This window comes from Trichechus manatus, unplaced genomic scaffold (assembly GCF_000243295.1).
Source record: "Trichechus manatus latirostris isolate Lorelei unplaced genomic scaffold, TriManLat1.0 scaffold00050, whole genome shotgun sequence".
Taxonomy (NCBI): Eukaryota; Metazoa; Chordata; class Mammalia; order Sirenia; family Trichechidae; genus Trichechus; species Trichechus manatus.
Genome location: NW_004443986.1, coordinates 8,844,834 through 8,868,777, shown reverse-complemented (window position 1 = coordinate 8,868,777; position 23,944 = coordinate 8,844,834). Strand labels below are relative to the sequence as shown.

At 42.1% G+C, this 23,944-nt stretch overlaps 1 protein-coding gene and 1 pseudogene across 2 annotated transcripts in view; both read left to right on the top strand.

The window, feature by feature from the left end:
• RAPGEF5 (Rap guanine nucleotide exchange factor 5) overlaps positions 1-23,944 on the top strand; it is a 282,757-nt gene that overhangs the window by 127,539 nt on the left and 131,274 nt on the right. For both annotated transcript variants that reach the window (XM_023732311.1, XM_023732312.1), the window contains one exon: positions 20,485-20,558. In XM_023732311.1, the coding sequence (XP_023588079.1) occupies positions 20,485-20,558 (74 nt within the window). The remainder of the gene's footprint in view (positions 1-20,484; positions 20,559-23,944) is intronic.
• LOC111820791 (protein FAM207A pseudogene) lies at positions 17,228-17,884 on the top strand (annotated as a pseudogene).

Genomic DNA, 23,944 nt, shown 5'->3' with positions numbered 1-23,944 from the left:
CTAATAATGGAAAACTGTGTTAATGGCTAAAAATATCTTTTATGTTCTGAAATATTCCTTAAGAAGAAGAGTCCTTACTATATGCTGGTTTTATAAAGTCATGAAATTCAGCAACTTCCTACCTGGTGACACAGCAGTTAAGCACTCAGCTGCTAACCAAAAGGTTAGTGGTTCAAACCCACCCAGCGGTTCTGTGGGAGAAAAACCTGGCAATCTGCTCCCATAAAGATTACAGCCTAAAAAACCCCATGGGCCCCTGAGTCCACCTTTTAGCGAAATAACAGAGTGGCACGCAAAATAAAAGATATTACTCATAAGCATGATGCTCTACTAAAAAACCATCTATCTGAGACCAAAAAGGTCAGCATTTAGTCTAAAGCAAAGATGAGAAGATAAGGGGGCAGGGAAACTAGAGTACTGGCAACAGAACAGCCAAAACACAAAGAGAATGTTGACACATTGTGAAAAATCTAACTAATGTCACTGGACAATTTACATAGAAATTGTCAATTGGGAACATAACTTTGTGTAAACTTTCACCAAAAACACAATAAAATATTAATGAAAAAAAGCCCTTATGGTGCAGTTCTACTCTGTCACATAGGGTCACTAAAACCAAAACAAACCTACTGCTGTTGAGCTGATTCCAACTCATAGCAACCCTATCGGACAGAGTAGAACTGCCCCATAGGGTTTCTTTACGGAAGCAGACTGCCACATCTTTCTCCCACAGAGCAGCTGGTGGGTTTGAACAGCAGAACATTCGGTTAGCAGCTGAGTACGTTAACCACTGTGCCACCAGGGCTCTCTACTTGATGACACCTAACAACAAAATCCTACCAGAATATACACAGTCTCCTACCTGAATCTAGCAGTCCTTGGCAGGTAGTCAGGAAATCTGTCTCCTGCATTAACTTACCTGGTAGGACACTGACCTCCATCAGCCTCAGTTTCCCTCCTTTGTAAAAGAAATAAGTGGGCATGGGTGATGACTGGAGTGACATGCTGGGCCTGCTGGTCATTTTCTAAGTACCAGATACTGAGAAACTGCTTCTCTCATGGAGAGCAGTGCCATTTTCTCACCATTTCTCAATTATACATGGCTATCTGCTTAATAAGAATATGAGAATAATAATTGCTGGTAATTTAATTTTTCATTTCATTGACTTTTTCCTCAATGAAAATCTGCAGAAGCCTCTTTTTTTTTTTTAAACCCAGGGAGCATTTTCTGCTGTCATTTGTATTGACAAGTAAGAGCTATCAAGGGAAATCTTTGTCTTGGCCATATGACCCAACTATTGTCCATCATTCATCACATTAAAAGTCTAATTGTATAAACAGCCATGAAAATGGGACTGTTCTCAGTGAAACTGAAAATGACATGAACTCAGTGTGTGTGAATATAAGTAAATAACGCTCCCTAGTATGTAATGCGGAATTTGCTTCACCTGAATTTTACTGGGATAAGTGATGCTGTTACAACAAAAATGAAATTTACTCCATATACTATTCCTGCCACTTACATTACAGATAAACACTTAACATTTGAGAATTTCTAAATCAGACATTTTCTTTGTAAGCAGGTGTCTTAGTCATCTAGTGCTGCTCTAACAGATGTACCACAAGTGGATGGCTTTAACAAAGAGAAGTTTATTTGCTCACAGTCCAGTAGGCTACAAGTCCAAATTCAGGGCGTCAGCTCCAGGGGAACACTTTCTCCATTGGCTCTGGAGGAAGGTCCACGTCATCAGTCTTCCCTTGGTCTGGGAGCTTCTCTGCGCAGGAACCTCAGGTCCAAAGGACACGCTCTGCTCCCGGCATTGCTTTCTTGGTGGTATGAGGTTCCCATGGGTCTCTGCTCACTTCTCTCTTTTATATCTCAAAAGAGATTGCATTAAGACACTATCTAATCTTGTCAACCTCATCAGTATAACCTCATCACAGTGATAGAATTTATAGCACATAAGGAGATCACATATAATCTCATCATAGTGATAGAGTTTACAACACATAAGGAAATCACATCAGATTACACAATCACAAAATACTGGGAATCATGACCTAGCCAAGTTGCTACACACATTTTTTGGGTGACACAATTCAATCCATGACAGCAGGTAAACAACTGCATTTATTCTATCTTCTTGCATTTTCAGGTAAATTAGGAAAATGCTGTATTTTAATACTTCATACAGTGATTAAGATTTGTCTTTAGACGAGGCTGACGATAGAAATTTTGTCCCTGGAGTCAGTGAAGACACAGGTTGTATAATTTCAGTTTAAGTAGTACGTTTTGACATAAGTGTCATTGTTTGGATGAGGGAATCAGAGAGGGATACCTTACTTGCTTACCAGTTGCCATCAAGTCAGCTTGACTCATGGTGACCCCATGTATGTCAAGAGTAGAACTGTGCTCCAGAGGGTTTTCAATGGCTGATTTTTCAGAAGTAGATCACCAGGCCTTTCTTCTGCAGTTCCTCTAGGTGAACTCGAACCTGCAGCCTTTTGGTTTGCAGCTGAACATGTTAACTGCACCACCCAGGGACGACCCAAAGAAGGATAGATACTTTAAAAAATAATCCTAGATCTCTCTCAGAATAAAACCAAAAAACCAAACCCATTGCTGTCAAGTCAATTCCAACTCATAGCGAACCTATAAGACAGAGTAGAACTGCCCCATGGGGTTTCCAAGGAGGGGCTGGTGGATTTGAACTGCCCGCCTTTTGGTTAGCAGCCACACTGTTAGCCACTGTGCCACCAGGGCTCCCTCTTTCAGAATAGCTGCCTCCAAATCCCTCTTTGACAGACTAAATAAAATTTTTTCTAAAGCGGGGGTCCTCAAATGAAATTTGCATAGCAATTATCTGCAGCACTTGTTGTGTACCCTAGAATTGATTCTGACTTATAGCAACCCTATAGGACAGAGCAGAATTGCCCCATAGGGTTTCCAAGGCTGTTATCTTTACAGAAGCAGATTGTCACATCTTTCTCCCCCAGAGTGGCTGAGTGTGTTCGAACCGCTGAATTTTTGCTTAGCAGCTGATTACTTAACCACTGCGACACCAGGGCTCCTTAATAATGCTAATTCCTGGACCTCTCCTTTTAAGACTCCAGTTAGTTTGGATGGAGGCCTGGAATATAGTTTTTAACAAGCCCTCTCCCCTAGGGTGGTTTCGATGCCACGTTTTGACAAACATGTTTTAAAGACTGTCTGATCTGTAGTCTCAGGGAGGAGCGGGTGCTTTATGAAAAGGTGTTCGTCTAACAAACCAAGCATGGTAGAGGGAATCAAAAATTTTATTTTCACTTCTGCTGAGAACTCATTTATTGGGCAATTTGTTTATCTACCTGAATGGAGATTTTCTCATGGGAATGATAACACAGGTATAAAGCTCTCATGACACTGGCAGTAAAAGCTTTGTAAATGAAGAGAAATTATTACAGGCCGTATGTGGTGGGTAGAGTCAGGAATAAGCAAACATTCTGACTGAAGTTTCAGTGCTAAACCTGTCAGGAAGACGTGTTTTTTGCAGCTGGTTTGAACTGGTGTGAAGAGGATCCGAGTCAGTGCACCTGAACCAGAGCCACATCCTTGTGTGCAGATCCCAAGTCAATGGAACAGAAAGGGTTTGTCTGGTTGTCCTTCTGCCAATGAGTGGCTAACTTCAACCTATTGAAAATGCAAATATTTAATAAAAAGTGAAGTATTCACTTTAAGACCTATTACGGTCAATGGAGGAAGTTTACACCTTATCATGTTAGTGTTTTCTGGTAGAAAAATGACTGAGAAATTTGAGATTGAGGTTATCTTTCTATTCTAAGAATATACCAAACCAAATCATTGCCGTCGAGTCAATTCCAACTCATAGCGACCCTGTAGGACAGAGTAGAACTGCCCCATAGGGTTTCCAAGGAGCGGCTGGTGGATTCAAACTGCCGACCTTTTGGTTAGCCTCCAAGCTCCTAACCACTGTGCCACCAGGGCTCCATCCTAAGAATAGATGGTAGTTTTTAGAAATGATGCCCATCTTCCTTCACTCTAGCTACAAAGGATAACAAAGCATGACAGATAACAATTGCCATCTTAGTTTTATAGGTTCTAATTTCTTCATTTTGGTTCTTAGTTTTTAGTGTGTTAAAAGGCTCACATCCTATAACCTAGTTTTGAAGGTAGAGCTAAGTGCAGGTTCTCCTTGCACTCACACAGCAAACACAAACTATACATATGAGTAAGAGTAAAGCAAACTTCCCACCCTCAGGGGGAAGATAAGGAAGATTGTCAACCCCCTGAGTCCCTGGGTCATGCAAACAATTAATGGGCTTGGCTACAAACCAAAATGTTGGCAGGCACCTTGGAAGAAAGGCCTGGTGATCTTCCAAAAAATCAACCATTGAAAACCCTATGGAGCATAGTTCTACTCTAACACACATGGGGTTGCCATGAGTCCGAGTCCACTCAATGGCAACTGGTTTAACTGGTTGATAACCCTAGGCTGGGAACTCCATGTTCCCAGCTGACAGTGGAGGAGTGGGGACATTGTCCCAGCAGCCTGTGGTGGCCAGGAAGTGTGCATCCATCACGTCCAGTCGGGAGGGGAAGAGTCCATCCTCCTGCATCAATGGTATTAGAACAGTACACCAGCCTAGAGGCCAGGACACCCCACCACAGACCCTCCAGTCCTCTCAGAGTCCCCACCGAAACTGATCCCAGGCGAGAATTCATGCTCAACATTTGTACCTACATTCAAGTTCTTGAAGTTGCTTCATTTAACATGAGGCTTATGTGAGTCAGCACATTTCACTGTTAGTCTGGTAACCAAATGAACTCTCATCTACATTTATTTGGATGGGCCAGGCCGCTCCAAGGGAATTTTCCTGAGGTCTACTCTAGGGTTTCTTTTTATTATCTTAATATTTTCAGAAGAAAGCCAGATGGATAAAATAGCCTATAGTTTTGTCAGTATGATGTGAAGACTCAAAGTATACATGATTTTACTTATTTCAGAGGAAAGATGACTCAGTTTGGGCAGATAACTGGTATCGAAACTTTTTTTCACATCTATTTTGCCTTAGTTTTAGTTGTCAGATAATCTTATAAGATGGTTTTATCTTATGATCCACTAAGGTACTTATATTGATACTCAAAAATGATAGTGTAACAAGTTCTCAAAATTATTCATGACATTGAAATGTAGAGGGAGAAATGGTGTGTCCTTTATTTTCAACAACTGCTCTGTTGTCTTCACAAGCCCCTTCTAATGCCATTGAGCAGTATTTTAGCCTTGTGATTTGAACTGTTTTTGTGATATGCAGTCTGTTCAGGATGTAACTCCCTGCCTGGGGCTAGTTTAAATTCCTCCATTTGGATACGGAGTCCTGGTGGCGCAGTGGTTAAAGTGATCAACTGCTGACTGAGAGGTCAGCGGTTTGAAACCACCAGCGGCTTCTCGAGAGAAAGATGTGGCAGTCTGCTTCCATAGAGATTTACAGCCTTGGAAATCCTGTGGGGTCACTATGAGGCTTTAGGCCCTGACTAGCAGGGTGTGTTGGAGCCATATAGGGCCCCTGGCTCGTCTGGTCTCTGCTCAGTGCCTGAGCCTGGTCATTGCTGCCCCTGCTGGGACTTGGAGTGGCCGTCAGTGCCCATCTTGACCAGGTCAGGCTCCCTAGGCCTCCCTGACTGCCAGGCCCCATGTTGCTTCCTGCTGGGGCTGTAAATCCTATGACTGCCCTGCCACGTGCTCCGCCTAGACCCTTGTCCTTCCTGAGAGTATGAAGAAACTTCCACATCCTGGGAAACTTCGCATCCTGGGAAAGGAGAACAACTCAGGAAAAATAAACTCTGCATCCTCTCCACCCCCAGCCTTCCTGTGCTCATTGCTAATTTGCTGTGAGGCTGCTGGCCCCACAGTCTGGTCGGGGGAGACTTGGAGGCATTCATCCCCATGTGCCAAGAGTGAAGCTGTGTGCACACCCCCTCAGCCATCTACCTGACTTGCCGTGTCAGAGCTGCAGCCCAGCTGGGGAGATTGGGCCCACAGCTGTTACATTTTATCTCTGCTGCCTCTTTGTCCTCCTATCCTTTGTTGAAGCAACAAAGGGACAGCCTTGAGCTTTACCAGCCCAGTATTTCTTGATCTCCTACTTTAGAGCAACAAGCCTTGTGACCTAGCCATCATGGGAGAGAAAGATCTGAGAGCTGAGTTTTCCGGGGTTGGTTCTTGATGTGCTAAAGGAAAGTAACATGCCCTTTCTCTATAGATGTTGCCCTTTCAAGCCTTTTGTCTTGCTGCAAAGTTCTACCTTGGGTGTTGAAATATAAATATTAAGCCTTCTTTCTATTTTGCATTCCTCATCTTCCACTCTACTTACATAGTAAGTGGGTCTATTAGGAAAAAAGGCCCATTCACAGATTAAAATGCAAAAGAGGAAAGCATATTACCCCATCTTGTAGTATTTAGTAGATACCATTGATTAAGCACTTTGTATCCATCCTTTATCCCATACAACACACTTTGAGGTAGTGGTTATTATTATCTCTCTTTTACAAGTAGTGAATTTGAAGCTTGGTGAGTTGAAGAAACTTTGGAAAGGCCATATACTTGAAAATCATAGGTATGATGGCTTATTTTTCTCCCCTGAATATGTAATGAAAAGAAATTCCTTTAAATTCTAGCAGGATAGGTTTAGATGGGGGGTAAGGAAGATTTGCATAAGATTTAAGCTGTGTTACAAACCAGAATGTTGTTGGTGTTAGTTGCCATCAAGTTGGCACCAACTCATGGTGACCTCATGTATAACAGAATGAAATGTTGCCCAGTCCTGTGCCATCTTCACGATCGTTGGTAGGTTTTAGTCTATGGATGTGGCTATTGTGTCAGTCCATCTCATTGAGGGTTTCCGTCATTTTCGCTGACCCTCTATTTTGCCAAGCATGATGTCCTTTCCTAGCAATTGGTCTTTCCTGATGACATGTCCAAAGTAAGTAAGCCAAAGTCTCACCAGCTTTGCTTCTAAGGAGCATTTTGGTTGTATTTCTTCTAAAACCAATTTGCTCGTTCTTCTGGCAGTCCATGGTATTATTCAGTATTTTTTGCCAATGCCACAATCCTAATGCATCAGTTCTGCTGTCTTCATTTTTCATTGTCCAGGTTTCACATGCATATGAGGTGATTTGAAAAGACGATGGCTTTTATCAGGATGCGGAAGATTTGCTTGATTTCTTGACTACCGCTTCCATGGACATTGATCGTTGATCCAAGCAGAATGAAAATAGTTGACAACTTCAATTTTTTCTTTATTTATCATGATGTAGTTTATTAGTCTAGCTGTGAGGATTTTTGTTTTCTTCATGTTCAGGTGTGATCCATACTGAAGGCTGTAGTCTTTGATCTTCATCAGTAAGTGCTTCAAGTCCTCTTCACTTTCAGCAAGCAAGGTTGTATCATCTGCAGATTGCAGGTTGTTAATGAGCCTTCCTCCAATCCTGATGCCACATTCTTCCTCAGACAGGTCAGCTTCACAAACCAGAAAAGGCTACTGAAAATCCTCTTTGCTGACCTCCTCTTGGACTTTCTGTCTCGGTTTGTTTTTGTTTTGTGGCCCATTTGTGCTTTGTTTGTATTTGCAAATACCAGGACTACTGGGGAGTTTTTGGTTCCTCTGTATGTTTTAGAATTCTACTGAAATCTCAGTGGGAAGGTTTAGCAATGGAATTGCCCAAAATTCAGAAACAGTAAAACTTGTAAGCATCATATGAATTGGCGTAAAGTTGTAATAAATGTTATTTTTTAAATGTAGATGACTTGCCTACTGTAAGACCTTAGTTAACAAGAGTGTCCCCACAAATCTCACTTTCCGGTTTACATTCCTGGAAACAGAATTGTGTTGTGGTGAAAAGCAAATCTAGAGACTCGAGTTTAGTCCTGGCTTAGCCATTTGCTGCGACTTAGTGGCTTCCAGAGACTCAGTTTCTTCTTCTATGAAATGGGGCTCACGACACCTGCCGTCTAGGGGTATGGGAGGGTTATGCGAGATGATATAAAGCATGGAGCTTCATGCTTGCACACAGGCTCAGAAATCATTTTTCTTTTACTTCCTGAGATAAATTATTTTCAAAATGTAATTCCTGACAATTGGAGTAGTGGAGTTCACTAGAATCTTTGTTAATGTATGAAAACCTTGCAATGTCATTGCTGCTTATATCACTTACCAGTTGCTAATGGTACAGATGTGATTTTAGCAGATTGGCCTGAATCTGTCCTGTCAACAGTGCATCCTTGAAAGGCATTTAAAAACCTAAAGCCATTATACATCAACTTGCCTTTCTGTCTCTAAAGCAAAATCCTGAAGAAAAATTGTAGTTCAGGTTAACAGGATTTTTGTTCATTGAGGTTTTATTTTAGTCATGTAATGTACAAACCATCTCTTCTTTAAAAGTTTTTTGATTCCCCCTCTCCCCCATAAGAAGGGCAACCAAACAGACTACTGGGATGAAGTTTTGCTTACCTCTTTATTACCCTGGCAGATGAGGTAAATATTTGTGCTCTAATTAAAGGACTTGATCCGGGATCCACTTTGCTCTGGTGACATTATCATTTTTCTCTGTTGAATGGCTTTTCTATTGACGGGGTGTGTGTTAAATCTCACTCAAAAGAGAACAATGTAAAAACCTATTAAGGAGCAAAAGAAAAGGAAGTTTGGAGGGTTTTGGCTGTAAGACAAAGACACAGAATTGAAATAGAATCCTCTCTGCCTTAGGGTGAGGATAAATCATGCAGTCAGCTAGACAGCAGGGAAGGCAGCCCAGAGCCCTTCTCTGAGTGGTGTGAGCCGCCTCCAGCCAAGCGTGGGGCACATGGAGCCACTGATGGGGGTGATGGGGGTTTTCAAGTTACCTCTGATTCTCCTTGTTACACATTTATTATGTTGTCTGAAAAGAAAACCCAAAGCCAAGCCAGTTGCCGTCAAGCCGAGTCTAACTCATGGTGACCCCATGTGTGTCAGAGTAGAACGGTGCTTCATAGAGTTTTCCATGGCTGTGACCTTTCAGAAGTAGATCTCCAGGTCTTTCTTCCAGGGCACCTCTCGGTGAGTTTGAACTGCCAACTTTTCAGTTAATAGTCGAGCGCTTAACCATTGGGGCCACCTAGGGACTCCTATGTTGTCTGAAGTGCTGTGAATTTCCAGAAGATCAGCACACCTATATTCAAATATTAGTGAAAGTAATACATTCATTTTCTGAAGCAAACATTTATTATCTGCACTTTATAAATCCATGGATTGTGAGGTATGATGGAGGTTGGGATTGAGTGGGTAGGAATGCTCAAAAATGAGCAGGCCATTATAGTCCTATTTTTCAAAGAGACTGAAGTCCAAGTAGGAAATATAAGGTACATTCAATTCAGCTCTTGCTTAAACTGTTTGCAATAAACCTCCTGTTTTCCTTATTTTCAGCCTCATTCAGGTTCTGTTTGTTTTAGGTAACATTTTAAACTTCATAGTATATTGGTACAAATGTTGGTAGGAATGGGTGTTATAAAGAGTCAGACACAACTGTCTTCTATACCGAGTACTCATTTGTCTTCTATACTGACTTCCTGTGTAATTCTGGGCAAGCTATTTAGCATCTCTTGGCTTTAGAGATCTGTAAAATTAAGATAATAATAATAGTGCTTGGAGTCTGATTAGGGAGAGAGCCAGCCACATACCTACCTTAAAATATCCCTGGGATAATGGGATATATGATGCCATTTAACTCAGGTTTCTGTAAGCAATGTATCGTATGACTGTCAAAATGTAAATGGGTCCTTCTTTGTCCAAGGAAATAAATCTCATCTACTAGAAATTAATGAATACCCCCTGCTGGGTCTGTGCTTTGAGTGAACGTAAGCGCATTGCTCAAGGCCCACTGAGGCAGCCCCACCAACCTTTAGACTCACAAACTTTTGGTTGGTGATTAGTGGAAATTCTGAAACCAAATCATGCATGGGAATTTGCTGGATCTGAGCAACAAGACTGTATCCATGTAAGTGTGAGTGTATCACACTATCCAGTTAGAAATGTCAGAAAAATTACCAAATCAGACAATTCAAAAGACATAAATGTGCTAAATCCGAAGAAATGGTATTCATCTTCTATTAATAGAAACCCAGTTTCTCACTACCCCTACTAAATAAACACTGAACAGACATTTAACAAATGTTGATAGGAGAGTGTGTTAAATTATTAACCTACCCAGAGTGGACACCTCAGTCCAGCCTTACCAGTACTTCTTCTAGAGGGTGGTGGGGAAGATTGAATGAGATAATCCACATGAAGAGTTTAGCATATAACTAAAACATAGTAAGAGTTCAATTAAAAAACAAACAAACCCAAACCTGTTGCCAGTGAGTCAATTCCGACTCATAGCAACCCTATAGGACAGAGTAGAACTGCCCCTTAGGGTTTCCAAGGAGCAGCTGGTGGATTTGAACTGCCGACTTTTGGTTAGCAGCCGAGCTCTTAACTACTGTACCACCAGGGCTCCAAGAGTTCAATAGCTATGCATATTTATTGCAATGATGGTGGCATTTCCTTTGCTCACATCACTCCGGTTGCTACTGAATGACCTCCAAGCTCCTCAGCCTGACATCGAAGGCGGACTTACTTTCTGGCTTTGTTTCCCCAACACTACACCGTTCACTGTCCCCATGCCGGACCTGTGCTCTCCTCCAGTTTGCCCCTTTTTATGCCAACATCTCTACCTCAACTGCCCTTCCTCCCCCTCTCTTTATCCACCTGCCAGAATCTACCTTTTTCTTGAAGCCTCTTTCATAATCTTGACCTCTCCCCAAACTAGATGTGACATACTATTCAATTTGTGTTTGCCTTATAATTATTACTTTCTGAATTGATCAGCTTTGTTAAATTCAGTAGACCATTAACTCAGCACAACTATGTTCTAGAAATTATTCTAGTTGCTGTAAATATGAAAATATAGTCTTTTCCCTCAAGGAACACATAATGTAGATTAACAAAGACAGGCATTCATGTTGCTAGTTATAAAACATTGAGATAAATAATCATTAGTGTGCAGAGAAAGGGCTTAACAAGCCGGGATGAGGGACTCTTCGTTTTGACAAGGGCCGTCAATGCAGACGGCAAGGATTCAGAAGGATCTTCACTAAGGAGATGATGTTTGTACTGGAGAGCCTGTTGAACAAGAACAGTTTCATCCAGTGAGGGCACAACAAGGGCTTCCAGGCTAGAAACAAAGCAATGTGGGAGATGGCCTGGGAGGAGAGTCTGAGAGCTGATGGTCATGCGTTCAAGGCCAGGCTGAGGGCGTGAGCGTGAATGTTGGTCAGTGTTACCTGGAGTGTGGTCTGGGGATTCAAAGCTGTCAAACCTGCACATCCCTGGACCAAGCCTTACTACATCAGGAACGCTGGGGATGGGCCTCCGGAACCTGAATTTGTATCAAGCTCCCCCAGTGATTCTCAGGTTCTCTAAGTATGATAGGCAGACATTTGATGGGGGGATGGCATGATCAGACTTGTGTTTGGAAATGGAATTCAGGCAGCTGTGTGGAGAAGGGATTGAGGGAGAGGCTGGCTGAGATGCTGTGGCAGTAGCCCAGGTAAGAGCTGAGGGGGTCATGAGCGATAACGGTGGCAGAGGGGAAGAAGGGTGGAAACATGTCAGAGATAGAAATGATGGGATTTAGTGAGTGATCGATGTGAGGGCTGTGAAGATGCCTGAGGTTTCCAGCTTCAGTACTTGGTGGTGATCTAAACTGAAACAGAGATTCTATGAGGAGGAAGAGCTTGGGGTAATAGAACAAAGGTGAGGAGTGTGATTGCAGACCTTTGTTTCCTCACACACAGAATACTCTTCCCTGAGGACAGAGATCGTGCCACTATACCTATCATAAGAGCTTGTAAGCAGCAGATACTTAATGATGTGTGAAATGAAAATATTCAGTGTGTATCTGGAAATGTGGGCCTAGAACTCAGAAAAGAGGACAGAGATCGAGACATAGATTTAGGAATAACCCGCATTGCAGTGAAAGTCGAAACCATAGGAATAGATAAGATTACCAAGGAAAGCAGCAAAGAGAGGAAAAAGAGCCTGGGGAAAACCTGCATTTTTAGAGGGTTCAAGGATGATAAGGACACAGAAAACAGAGTTCTAAATCAGCAGTCTCATGTTCGGCTGACGGGCTAATCAAATTGGGGCTGAGAAAAGACTGTTGGGACAGAGATTTGGTGGCCATTGGTGAGCTTTGCAAGAGAAGTTCTAATGGCACCATAAAGGCCAGATTATAATATTATATGGATGGTGAATAGTGACCCTCTGTTTTATACATTTAACACTAAAAAGAAGTAGGGTGATAAGATGAAAGGTTGCAACTACTTTTTTTCCAACCTTTTTAAAGAATAGATTTGAGCATTGGAAGCATTTTGAAGCATTTGTGATTATATATATTGTTACCCTATAATTAATATATTCTATAAGCATTTCTTACTGCAATTTTATTTCCATGCCATCTCACAGGGAACATACTCCTTGCTGAATATGGGCTGAGTATGTTGTGGGGCCTCTTAAAATAAATATTGTGGCCCCTCTCCAGGGATGGTACAAAAAATAGCTGATTATTTAGATAAGAAGGAACTGGGTTCTGCCTCCTGTGGCCTGGAAACATCACAGTGTTTTCCTAACTTTTTTTTTTTTTGTCCACAACCCACAGAACACACAAAACATTCCAACTTGGTGCACATCTCATTCATCGTCATGAAAAATACTTTACTAGTGGCAAAGCATTCTGATCTTTCATTTTTTTCCTATTCTTTCTATTGTATTCTGTTCTATTTCATTAAAAAAAAGAAAAGAAATACTAGTCAGGATCCAAATAAATTAATTTCCTGATTTGTAGTTTGACCAACACTGTACTGATCCATCTTTGACTGTGAGGCAGAGGTGAACTGCCCCAGATACATGTGCATTTTATATGTGAGGACTAAGACAAGTTAGGGGGCACTGGTGGTTCAGTGGTAGAATCCTCACCTTCTATGTAGGAAAACCTGGTGGTACAGTGGTTAAGAGCTATGGCTGCTAACCAAAAAGTGAGCCATTTGAATCCACCAGCTCCTCCTTGGAAACCCTATGGGGCAGTTCTGCTCTATCCAATAGGGTCGCTACAAGTCGAAATTGACTCAGTGGCAGTGGGTTTTTTTGGTTTATATGGGAAACCCAGCTTTGACTCCCGGCCAGTACACCTCAGTGCAGCTACCACCCGTCTGTCAGTGGAGGCTTGAATGTTGCTGTGATGCTGAACCAGTTTCAGTAGAGGTTCCAGACTAAGATGGACTAGGAAGAAAGTCCTGGCGATCTACTCCCAAAAATCCACCAGTGAAAACCCTATGAGCATAGCAGTCTGATCTGCAACTGATGACGGGGATGGTGCAGGACGGGGCAGCGTTTCATTCCATCGTGCATGGGGTTTCCTTGAGTCGGGTGCTGATTCCACCACAGCTAACAGCAACAATAAGTTACTTAACCTAGCTAGTTTAATTTTCCTCATCTATATAATGGGGAAATGTTTACCTGCCCCATTCTTCCGATCCTGTGATCATCAAATGAGACCCTTTATGCAAACATTCTCTGTAAAAATACTGTACAAGTGAAATGCATTATTACCAAAACTTTAATTCTCAGCAACCAGAACCAAAAAACCAAACCCATTGCCATGGAGTTGAGCCCGACTCATAGCAACAGTATAGGACAGAGTAGAACTGCCCGATAGGGTTTCCACAGAGTGGCTGATGGATTCAAACTGCCAACCTTATGCTTAGCAGTCATAGCTCTTCACCACTGCGCCACCAGGGCTTCATTCGCAGCAAAGCACTCAACAAATTATTTTTCTTATCTATATTTGCTGATTCCTCTAAAATGAAGATCATACTCAGACTTGAAATGCTAAATGTCTGTCTGTAGTAAATTTTTTGGTTGGTTTATAAATCATTAGAAAAAAATAGATGAGTTTATTTTTAAAGAATGGCCTCAGCTTTAGTCACTTAGTGCATCATGATCACTGTGTGATTAATGTTGTTAGTGTGGCTCTTACCTTTACAAAACTGATTGGCAGAAAGTAAAAAAGCTTCATCTTAAAGAACATCAAGCCCTTTGTGTGTAAATAATATTGTTAGGAGACTTTTCTTGGCACTCATCCTGGTAAGTTGTGGGAAGAGAACAACTTGTCGTCTCTAAGGCAACAAGAAAGTGATATCAAAGCAAGCCTTAAAAATCCTTAGTGGCTGTCAGCTGTCACTCATCTTGAATCCCTGCTGGCCAACTTAGAAATTGATGCATTTGAACCAGGTATTCCGATGTGAATTAGCATTCACTAGTCCATATACATTCTTAGTCCTTACGTAGGCTCTGTTGTGCAGTATTCAGAATATGTGCTTTAGATCCTACACGTGTGATTTTTGTTGTGGTAAGTTTTCTTTTGAAGGACATTTTCTTTTAGACTCTGTGTGAAGAGATAAGGAGATGGTTTGTGTTGGCAGAGAGTAAGGCTCCCAGCCTTCCTCGGTCCCAGAAGCTGTCATTCCTGTGTACGTGTCCCACTGAAGGGAACTGTCCCAGAATCAATATTTGCATAGGAAATTTTCCCTGACCTACCCTTATTCTGATCAGATAAAAGAAAAACTCAAAAACCTAAATAACTCCTTTTTCCCCCTTCCACCACACAGACTGTACCACTAAGAGACGTGAAGTGAGGAAGTGTCTCCTTACTTATTCCTTGACATTAACCTAAGTATTAAAGGGTCATTAGAGCTCTCCCTTTTAGATAACTCTATGCATTTCATGCATGTGATTTCACGGGGTGATCATAAATCTGTGGAAGTCCAGGATAAATAAGTTTTTGTTTCCAAGTGGTATATGGGGACCCTTGGCTAAAAAGTGTTGTTGGAATCATAATTTTCCAGTTTTTCCAAGGAAATAATGTTATTTATATGTTGGAAGAGAACCCTGTCTTACCTTCATCATCCTAGTGCTAAGGTTAAAGTCTATCAGACCTTTGAGAGGCTCTCCCTTACGCAGATTGAGATAGATTGCTGAGTTATTTTGCCAAGTCCCTAAACTTGTTTGTGTTTCTAGTTCTTACTCTGTTAACTTAATAAATTGTGAGGTCTTTAAAGATATGACAGTAAATGTGGTATTGTTGTTGGGGATAAACTAGAAATACAGGACTGAAATTTTATCCCAGGTTTGCTGTTATGCTAGTCTAGTCCTTTGACTCTATCATCTATGTAACCATGGTGGTAGTAGTAGAACTCGTCTAACTTCAGGAGGGAGAATGAGAATCACCATCATAAGCACAAAGTTGATTCCTATGAGGTCGAAGTCAAACCTACCTCTGCTTTGCAACCTTTTTACCAATTCTGACACCAGCCATCCTTCCTATGGCACTTTCTGCTGTTCTCCTGGGTTCGATAATTTGTTAAAATGGCCGTAAACTCGCAGACCATACTCATGATTATGGGGTTTATTAGGGAAGTAACAGGTTATAATTCAGGATCAGGATCAACCTGGAAGTAACAGGAACAACTCAGGAGACAGGATACAGTTCATCAGTCACGATAGCTTCCAACCAAGACAGCTCTCGCTCCTTCTCGGCCGTGCCCACAGGCAGGCTGTGCTCTGGCCTCTTCCCCCAGCCTCTGCTCAGGTGGGGCTGTGAAGTCAGGTAGGCAAGGGCAAGTATTACAGCTCTTTTGGCTCTGATGTCAAGTGCCTCGAGGCACCCCACTCCACCAGCAAGCCTCCTGCCTGACGGTGCTCAGGTCTCTTGCTCTGTGAGTCAGCAAGCCCACTGCAGCCAACTCATTCTGTGAGCCAGGAAGGCTACTGCAGCCATCTGGCACCAGTCTCCTGCTTCTCGCTGCTCGTACTGCTACTGCCGGCTTGCACCATCTTGTACTGTCTCCAGTGTTACAGCTGTCTCCTGGATCTAGTGGGTTTTCTGTGTGAGGACCCCAGGGCCTTGGTGCAAAATACACACTCTGCTCTAGACTCTTCTTGATGGTAGTGAGGTCCCCCTCAACCTTTGTGGAATTGGTCCTATTAAGCCTAGCAGGATGGCAAAACTGACCAATCCCGTAGGTAGGCTGCAGGCACCTTATTTGCATGGTAAACAAACCAATCCCATGCAAGATTGTAGCCCAGCCTGTTATTTTGGCAGAATTATAAACCCAAGATCAGAAAGGCCATATACAAAGAGGAACCCATTGCACCACAATGTATATTAAGAACTATGCTTAAATCTCAGTCTTGAAATTGTTATTCATTGTCCTGCCTGTTCTATGCCTTAGTATAACAAGGTAAGAATAAGAAATGCCTGTACCTAGAATAAGGAGTCCTAGTGATGCAGTGGTTAAGGCAATCGACTATTAAGCAAAAGGTCAATGGTTTGAAACCATCAGCTGCTCCGCAGGAGAAATATGTGGCAGTCAGCTTCCCTAGAGATTTACAGCCTCTGGGAATGCTATGCGTCAGAATCGACTCAATGGCAGGGGGTTTGGGTTTGGGATACCTAGGATGGAGCCCTGGTGGTGTAGTGATTAAGAGCCCAGCTGCTAACCAAAAGGTCAACAGTTCGAATCCACCAGCTACTCCTTGGAAACCCTATGAGGCAGTTCTACTCTGTCCTGTAGGGTCGCTGTGAGTCAGAGAATTGACTCAACAGCAACAGGTTTGGTTTGGTTTTTCATACCTAGAACATTGTTGTTTTAAAAACAAAAACATGAAATGACCAGTGAAGAATTAATTAGTAGGCAAGAAATAGTCCAAAATGTCTTCTAAAACTTTAAAAAGCAAAAATTCAAATAAAGCCTAAATCAAGTGCCAGGGCATGGTTGGTATTTTAGATGAAGTTATTTTGCATCAGTGTATTATCAAATTGCCCTCCAAGGAAATTACTCTCCATTACAGGACAAGGAAAGACTTCTTACTTCAATTGGATAAGTGAAGTTCCTTACTTATATCCATTACATTTTTAAGTGGATTTTAGGATGCTATTTTATATTTTAATTTTCTGTTTGCATTCTTGCCTCTACTTTTTCTGCAAAAACATGAACGTTTTTCTTTATTTCTAAGTTTCCTTCTAACTGGGGCAACGGTAGCAACAGGGCAGGCTCTGCGGCGTGTTTCCGCGTGGCCATGGGTCTCTGCCAGGGAGATGGGGAAAGTGAGGGACCTGGGGTCCTGGGTGCACCTGGCAGTCACAAGGCCCAACAGAGAGGTCACACCTGGCCCCATGCCCCCAGCCCAGGAGCCTTCCAGCCAAAGCCCTCTAGCGGCAAAACTGGGAGAAAGGATTGGGCATCCATGGGTACAAACATCCTTGCCAGGACCAAGACAGAGACAGACCTCAGTGCTTTGGTGCAGAAGCTAGACCTGGTCACGAGGAGTGTCGCTTCCCTCAAGAGAAATGCAAAGACAAAGGGTCTTTCGCCCAAGAAGGAAAAGCTGAAGCTCAGACTGGAGAGGTGGCTGCAAAAGATAGAAGCCATTCAAGCTGGCTGAGCAGAAGCACTGGGAGGTGCAGTGGCTGAGGGCCATGGAGGTGGTAGAGGACCTGCACCCTCTGATGGAGGCCCTACCAGAGGTGGCTGTGCTGGAGAGTGGTGGCAGCTTGCAACAGTCCAGGAGATGAGTGACCAGCAAGCCCAGGCCTGCTGAGCTCATCCAGATGAGCGCTGTGCAGAGGCTTCAGCTCCTTGAGGAAGAAATAGCCCAGTTCCAGGCGCTACTGGCCAGCCCAGCCTACCAAGCCAGCCCCTTGTAGGCCATCGGGCAGCAGCTGGAAGATGGCAACAGCGGCGGCCAGCTCTGATAGCCCGGAGCCCCTCGAACACAGTGCTCCGAGGAGCCCAGTGAGGGCTGGGCACCCAGCTGACTCTGGCAGTTGGTGCCCTGTGGGTGGGGACACCCCTCCCTGCTCTTTTGCTGGGGCATTAAGGAGAATAGTGGGTGTGAAGGATGAGGAAAAAGAAAAAAGGCAGACCCTGACTTCCAGGAAGCAGCAGAGCCTGGGAAGCATGCGGATCCCCTTGTGAACAACGGAATGAAACTTTTTGCTGAAAATAGAAGAAAAGCATCCACCCACTTCCACTGTTCTACCTTGCCTTTAAAGGCTCAGCTGGTGGAAATTATCCTAGTTATCCGTGGAATTTAACAAAAGAATTTCCCTCCCCTCTGTATTCATAAATATTTGAAAAAGAAGTAGCTTATGTAAGTAGGTATAATCAGGTAATGCCATTTTGGTCACTGGGGGATGAATTGTTCATCCCAGTTAGCATTTACAGAGCTTGTACTGTGTACACAGCATTGTAGGTGGGCTCCATGGTAAGTGCCACATTGTAGGCATAAAAGGTGTATAAAAGCAAAAGGTACATGAAATAATTTTTTTTTTGAATACACAGCAGAGAGCACAGTATTTAAAAGTACACAAAATAATGCAAACTGGATCCATAAGTATAGCAGGTAAGCTTACTGTCAGCTAGGTTGGTGTGTTTTGGGCCTGCTTTTGACCAAGAGGGTAAAGAGAATAAATAGTATGGTAGATACAAGGAATAACCTATTCTATTTAGGAGTAATCCTTGATGGCGTCTTCTCTCTTATCGCCCTTTCTTCCTCTTCCTGTTTTCAGTTCATTGGCAAGTGGTACTCATTCTGTCTGAAAATACAGCTCAGATCCTCCGCGTCCCTTCAGCTCGTTGCCTGTTCTGAGCCATTGACATCTCTAGGCAAGATGATAGCAGTAGTCACCTAACTAACTGGCTTCCCTGCTCCCACTCTTGCCCATTCTCCACAAAGAAGCCAAAGAGCACTTTTGAAAACGTATATCAAATTACACACTTCCCTTCTGAAAATCCTTTAGTGGTTCCCTATGTTCTCAGGTGAAAATCTGGGCTTACCAGGGCATGTACACCCTCTAGGCTTTCTCAAACTCTCTCCTGCCATTATTGGCTCCATCTCAGCCTTCAGCTCTCAGCCCAGATATCACCTCAAAGAAGCGCTGTCTCTGGCTTCCTGTCTAAAATGACCTTCCTTTCACAGTTCTTTCTCATTTCTCCATTTGTTCCTTTAAGACTCTCTTCATGACCTTTAATTATTCCGTTTTTTTAGTTATTGTTATTAGTTGTAGTAGTACTTGTTGTTCACTGTCTCCCCAACTAGTATGTGTGCTTCATGACGTCAGGGATCTTGTCTGTCTTGTTCACAGGAGTCATCCCAGTGTCAGGTGCATAATAGGTGCTCAATAAATATAAAGAGAAAAGTAATCAAACCATTGTGCTTGGATCAGAGGCAGGTAATACATGTTTTGGTGTTCAGTGTCAGTGTGAAGTTGGAGATTAGGAGGAAGCTAGAGAGTTCAGAGAAGAACTTCAGTGAGAAGCAGAGAGGTTCAAACTCGGTACAGTAAGCAATCAATAGGCCAAAGCATGGCACATGTTGTTTTTATGTTTTTTTGAGACTCATTTTCTTAGCAGTTGTGTCCAAATTGGATTGGATTAGGGAGCAGCTGGAATCAAGATTGTGTAAGAGGTTATTGTACCAGTGCAGAAAGGGTGATAAGGACTTGGATAGAGAGTTGCTATGGAAATATGGGAGAAGAGGTGGATTCAAGACTCCACAGTTTGGGATTTTGTGGTGGCAATGCACCAAGTAATCCAAATATGAAATATTGTGCTTCTTTTGTAATATGAAATTTAAACTGTCAGTAAAAGCAATGCATATATATGTATATTTATACTATATTGTACACACACATACGCAAGGAGTCCTGGTGGCACAACAGTGCTTAACCAAAAGGTTGGTTATTTGAACCCCTCTACAGGAGAAGGACCCAGTGACCTGCTTCTGTAAAGATTACAGCCAAGAAAACCCTATGGCACAGCTCTACTCTGTCATGAGTGGTCACTATGAGTCGAAATCGACTCAACAGCAACTACCAACAGCAATATATATATATATTCATATATATATATTTTAATATGACTTTTCACGTGAAAGTGATAGAAGCCTTCATGTATAGCCCATCTCCCACTTTGGTGAAGCTCAATACTGATACAAAGATGTCTGGATGGGCTTAGGTGAAGAGGAGAATTGAGATTAAGTATTTTCATGCCATTAAATTAATAAATGAAATAATGTACATGGAACATGCCTAGTGGTATTAATTTTTCATCTGAATAACAAAAAATAATGCTCATATTTACATTTTATGAATCTACCTCAATTATATTTTTCTGCCAAATTGCTATCTGAAAGAAAATTATCTGAAACACCTTTCTAATGAATTCTAATACATTTATTTAATATTATTCCTTTTCTTTCTTTCTTTTTTTTTTTTTTTTAAAGAAATAGCTACTTCAGATTTAATTTTCAGTGTTTACATGTTTTTCAGTCTTCTCAACTTTTTTTTTAAAGCAATTGAACAAGATGAAGAAAACAGTGACAAACACATAGCTGTGCCAGAAGCTGAAGATGGTCCAGAGTCTCAGGTAAGGAAAATTCTGTGACAGACCCACATTGTACTCCGCCTCTATGTCGAGAGCAATGAGATAGCGCAAGTGCATTCAAATGATACAGGTTTCTACATTCTGTATTCTGTAAACGAGGTCGTATTACTGAGAATAAAGTGCTTATTTTTTATATAAAAGTATTTTCCAAGAAGATCCCTGTTATGGATTGAATTGTGTCTTCCAAAAATGTGTGTTGTAAATCCTATACCTGTGGTTATAATGCCATTTGGGAATGGAATTTCTTTATGTTAATGAGGCAGTATTAGCATAGGGTGTGTTTTGAGTCTGTCTCTTTTGAGATATAAAAGGAACAGATTAAGCAAGCTGAGATGGGGAAAGATAGATGCCATGCCACAATGAAGATCACCATGATCGCCAAGGAATAGAAGCTGAAAAGAAACAAGGACCTTCCCCAAGAGCCGACAGAGGAAGAAAGCCTCCCACTAGAGTTGATCCCCTAAATTTGGACTTCTAGCCTCCTAAACTATAAGAAAATAAATTTGTTTGATAAAGCCACCCACTTGTGGCATTTCTGTTATAGTATCACTAGATAACTAAGACAGTCTCTAATTTGCTAGTCATATGTGTAGTTTGATTCATGGGAGAGGAACACATAGGGAGACATAGCCTTTCTGTCCCCACTTCCCAGAGAAAGCAAGGAAAGTGCATGACGAGCCAAGAGGAGAGGACACTCTTAAGGCAGACCATCCCCTGGGGATGGCAGGGGAGAATCAGCTAGCTGACAGCACCGCCTGCTGGAGTTTGCCTGGACAAATTAGTGTGATGCCCACCTGCCAAAGATTCTGTGCCCCCTGCCCCAGTATCTAAATTATGGCATGGATAAACATTTGGTAGCAGCTAACCTCTAAGTACTATTGCAGCATAAGAACATTGGTCCCTGCAGTATTATCCACTGTTAAAACTTCATATAAAAGTAGAGCATTTAAAGATTTTTTATCTGGTTAATCCATTGTGTTTCACCTTTAAAGTTCTAAATGTTGATTCTGGCCAGCATAATCACATTAATGTTTTTAATCAAGATTTCACTGGTTGTACTGTTTTATTAAATTCATATAAAAATTATTTTGCTTGATAATATTGAAAATGTGTAATGCACACGTTCACTTTTGAAATTACATTTCAGGTTTCCAAGCACACCTATGCAGATATTCCCCGGTGCAATGTATTTGCCACTTTCTCTGTGGTTTCTTAAATCATTAAATTATTAGTAGGTCAAGTGTTTCTAAATTTACATTGCTGTTATTCTTTGTCTTAAACAGATTCTATGAAGGAAAGTCTATTTTAATACAATTTTATTTCTCCAGAGGATACACAGGCCTTGCTCTGTGGCTTTATTCAGCAACTTTGACATCACCATACATCTACAGACGTGTAAAGGAATGAAACCAAATGTGAGCGGGTGGTTGGATCAGGGGTAGATTCTCTTTAGGTTTGAAAGTCAAGAGTTAAGTTCACTGGAAGGTGTAGTTATGGGTGTTACAGGCCCCTGCTACAGAGGGAAGAAGGCAGCTGTCACTTTTGCTGATGTGTTGGAGAAAGCTTGATTTGCTACCACTTGAACCACCAGTTTTATTGGTTTGATTCTGCAGGTCCATGTGTGCAAATGCTGTGGATAGACTCATCGGTAGTTTAAGTCATGTGAGGTGAGCTTAAGACTTTGAAAACTGCAACCATATACCAGGCAGAATTAGAAATAAGAGTGTGTGTGTGTGTGTGTGTCTGTGTGTGTGTTCATACTCATGTATGTATACATTTATGAGTAATTTCACATAAAATTTTTTTATTTGATGCCTGACATATATACATATACTTGATTGAGCACCTGTATGCCGGGCACTATGGTAAATATTGCAACTTTTCCATCTTTATAAAATAAATACTGTATGTATAAATAAACATAAATAAAATAAATATTGCATTATTGCAGTCTTCACACTTGAGTATATTTTAAACTTGTTAAGTGGAAACTGATTTCTCATTCCTTCTCATTACATGGTGAGATATATTACTGTAGTGAAAATACCCCTAGGCTATTGAAAACTTCAGGTACATAAAGGGCCAGGATGCTCACTAACCCCAGAGAGACTGGACCTTGGGGTACACAGGTTTCCCACTTTGCAGAGAATTCCAGTTTTCCCCCCTTATGTTGGCTGCTTTCTTCCTTCTCTCTCTAAAAATATCTTTTCTGCCTAAGAAACTCCCTGTTTTAATGCTGTGAAGTGTGGCGGAGTGAGAATTGATTTGCATCCCAGCCCTTCCTCATAACCAGTGCCTTTGGGCAAGTTCCTTAGTGTCTCTAAACTGGCAAGTTCCTATAGGGTAGCACCTTTTCTTTGACACTGCTGTATAATCACCAGTCTAGGCAGTGCCTGGAATGCTGGGTCTTCATCTCTGTGACATGGAGATATTATAAGACCCTAGGAATGACCCTTCCCAAGCTTCCATTGCCTTGCCTGTAAAATGAGGGGGCATAAAAACAAAAACCAAACCTGTTGCCGACGTTGATTCTGACTCACGGCAACCCCATGTGTTACAGAGTACAGCTGCTCCACAGGGTTTTCTTTTCCTTATTGTTGTAGTTTAAATGAAGTTTACATTTCAAGTTAGTCCCATACAAAAATTAATACATACACTGTTATGTGAAACTAATTGTTCTCCCCATACTGTGACAGCACACACTTCCTTTCCCCCTGATTATCCATGTCCGTTCAACCAGCTCCTAACCCTCTCTGCCTTCCCATCTCACCTCCGGACAGAAGCTGCCCGTTTAGTCTCTTGTACCTACTTGAGCTAAGAGGCACTCTCCTCACAAGTATCACTTTATGTCCCACAGTCCAGTCCAATCCCTGATTGAAGAGCTGACCTTGGAAATTGTTTTACTTCTGGGCTGACAGAGAATCCAGGGGCCGTGCCTTCCGGGGTTCCTCCAGTCTCAGCCAGATCATTAAGTCTGGTCTTCTTACTAGAATTTGAGTTCTGCACCCCACCTTTCTCCTACTCCGTCAGGGACTCTCTGTTGTGTTCCCTGTCAGAGCTGTCATGGTGGTAGCTGGGCACAGACTAGTTCTTGTGCTCTCAGGCTGGTGAAGTCTCTGTTTTATGTGGCCCTTTCTGTCTCTTGGGCTGCTACTTTCCTTGTGTCTTTGGTGTTCTTCATTCTCCTTTACTCCAGGTGGTTGGGACAATTGATGCATCTTAGATGAACGCTTGCAAGCTTTTAAGACCCCAGACGCCACTCACCAAAGTAGGATGCAGAACATTTTTTTAATAAGCTTTGTTATGTCAGTTGACCTAGATGTCCTCTGAAAGCATGGTCCCCAGACCCCTACCCCTGCTACTCTGTC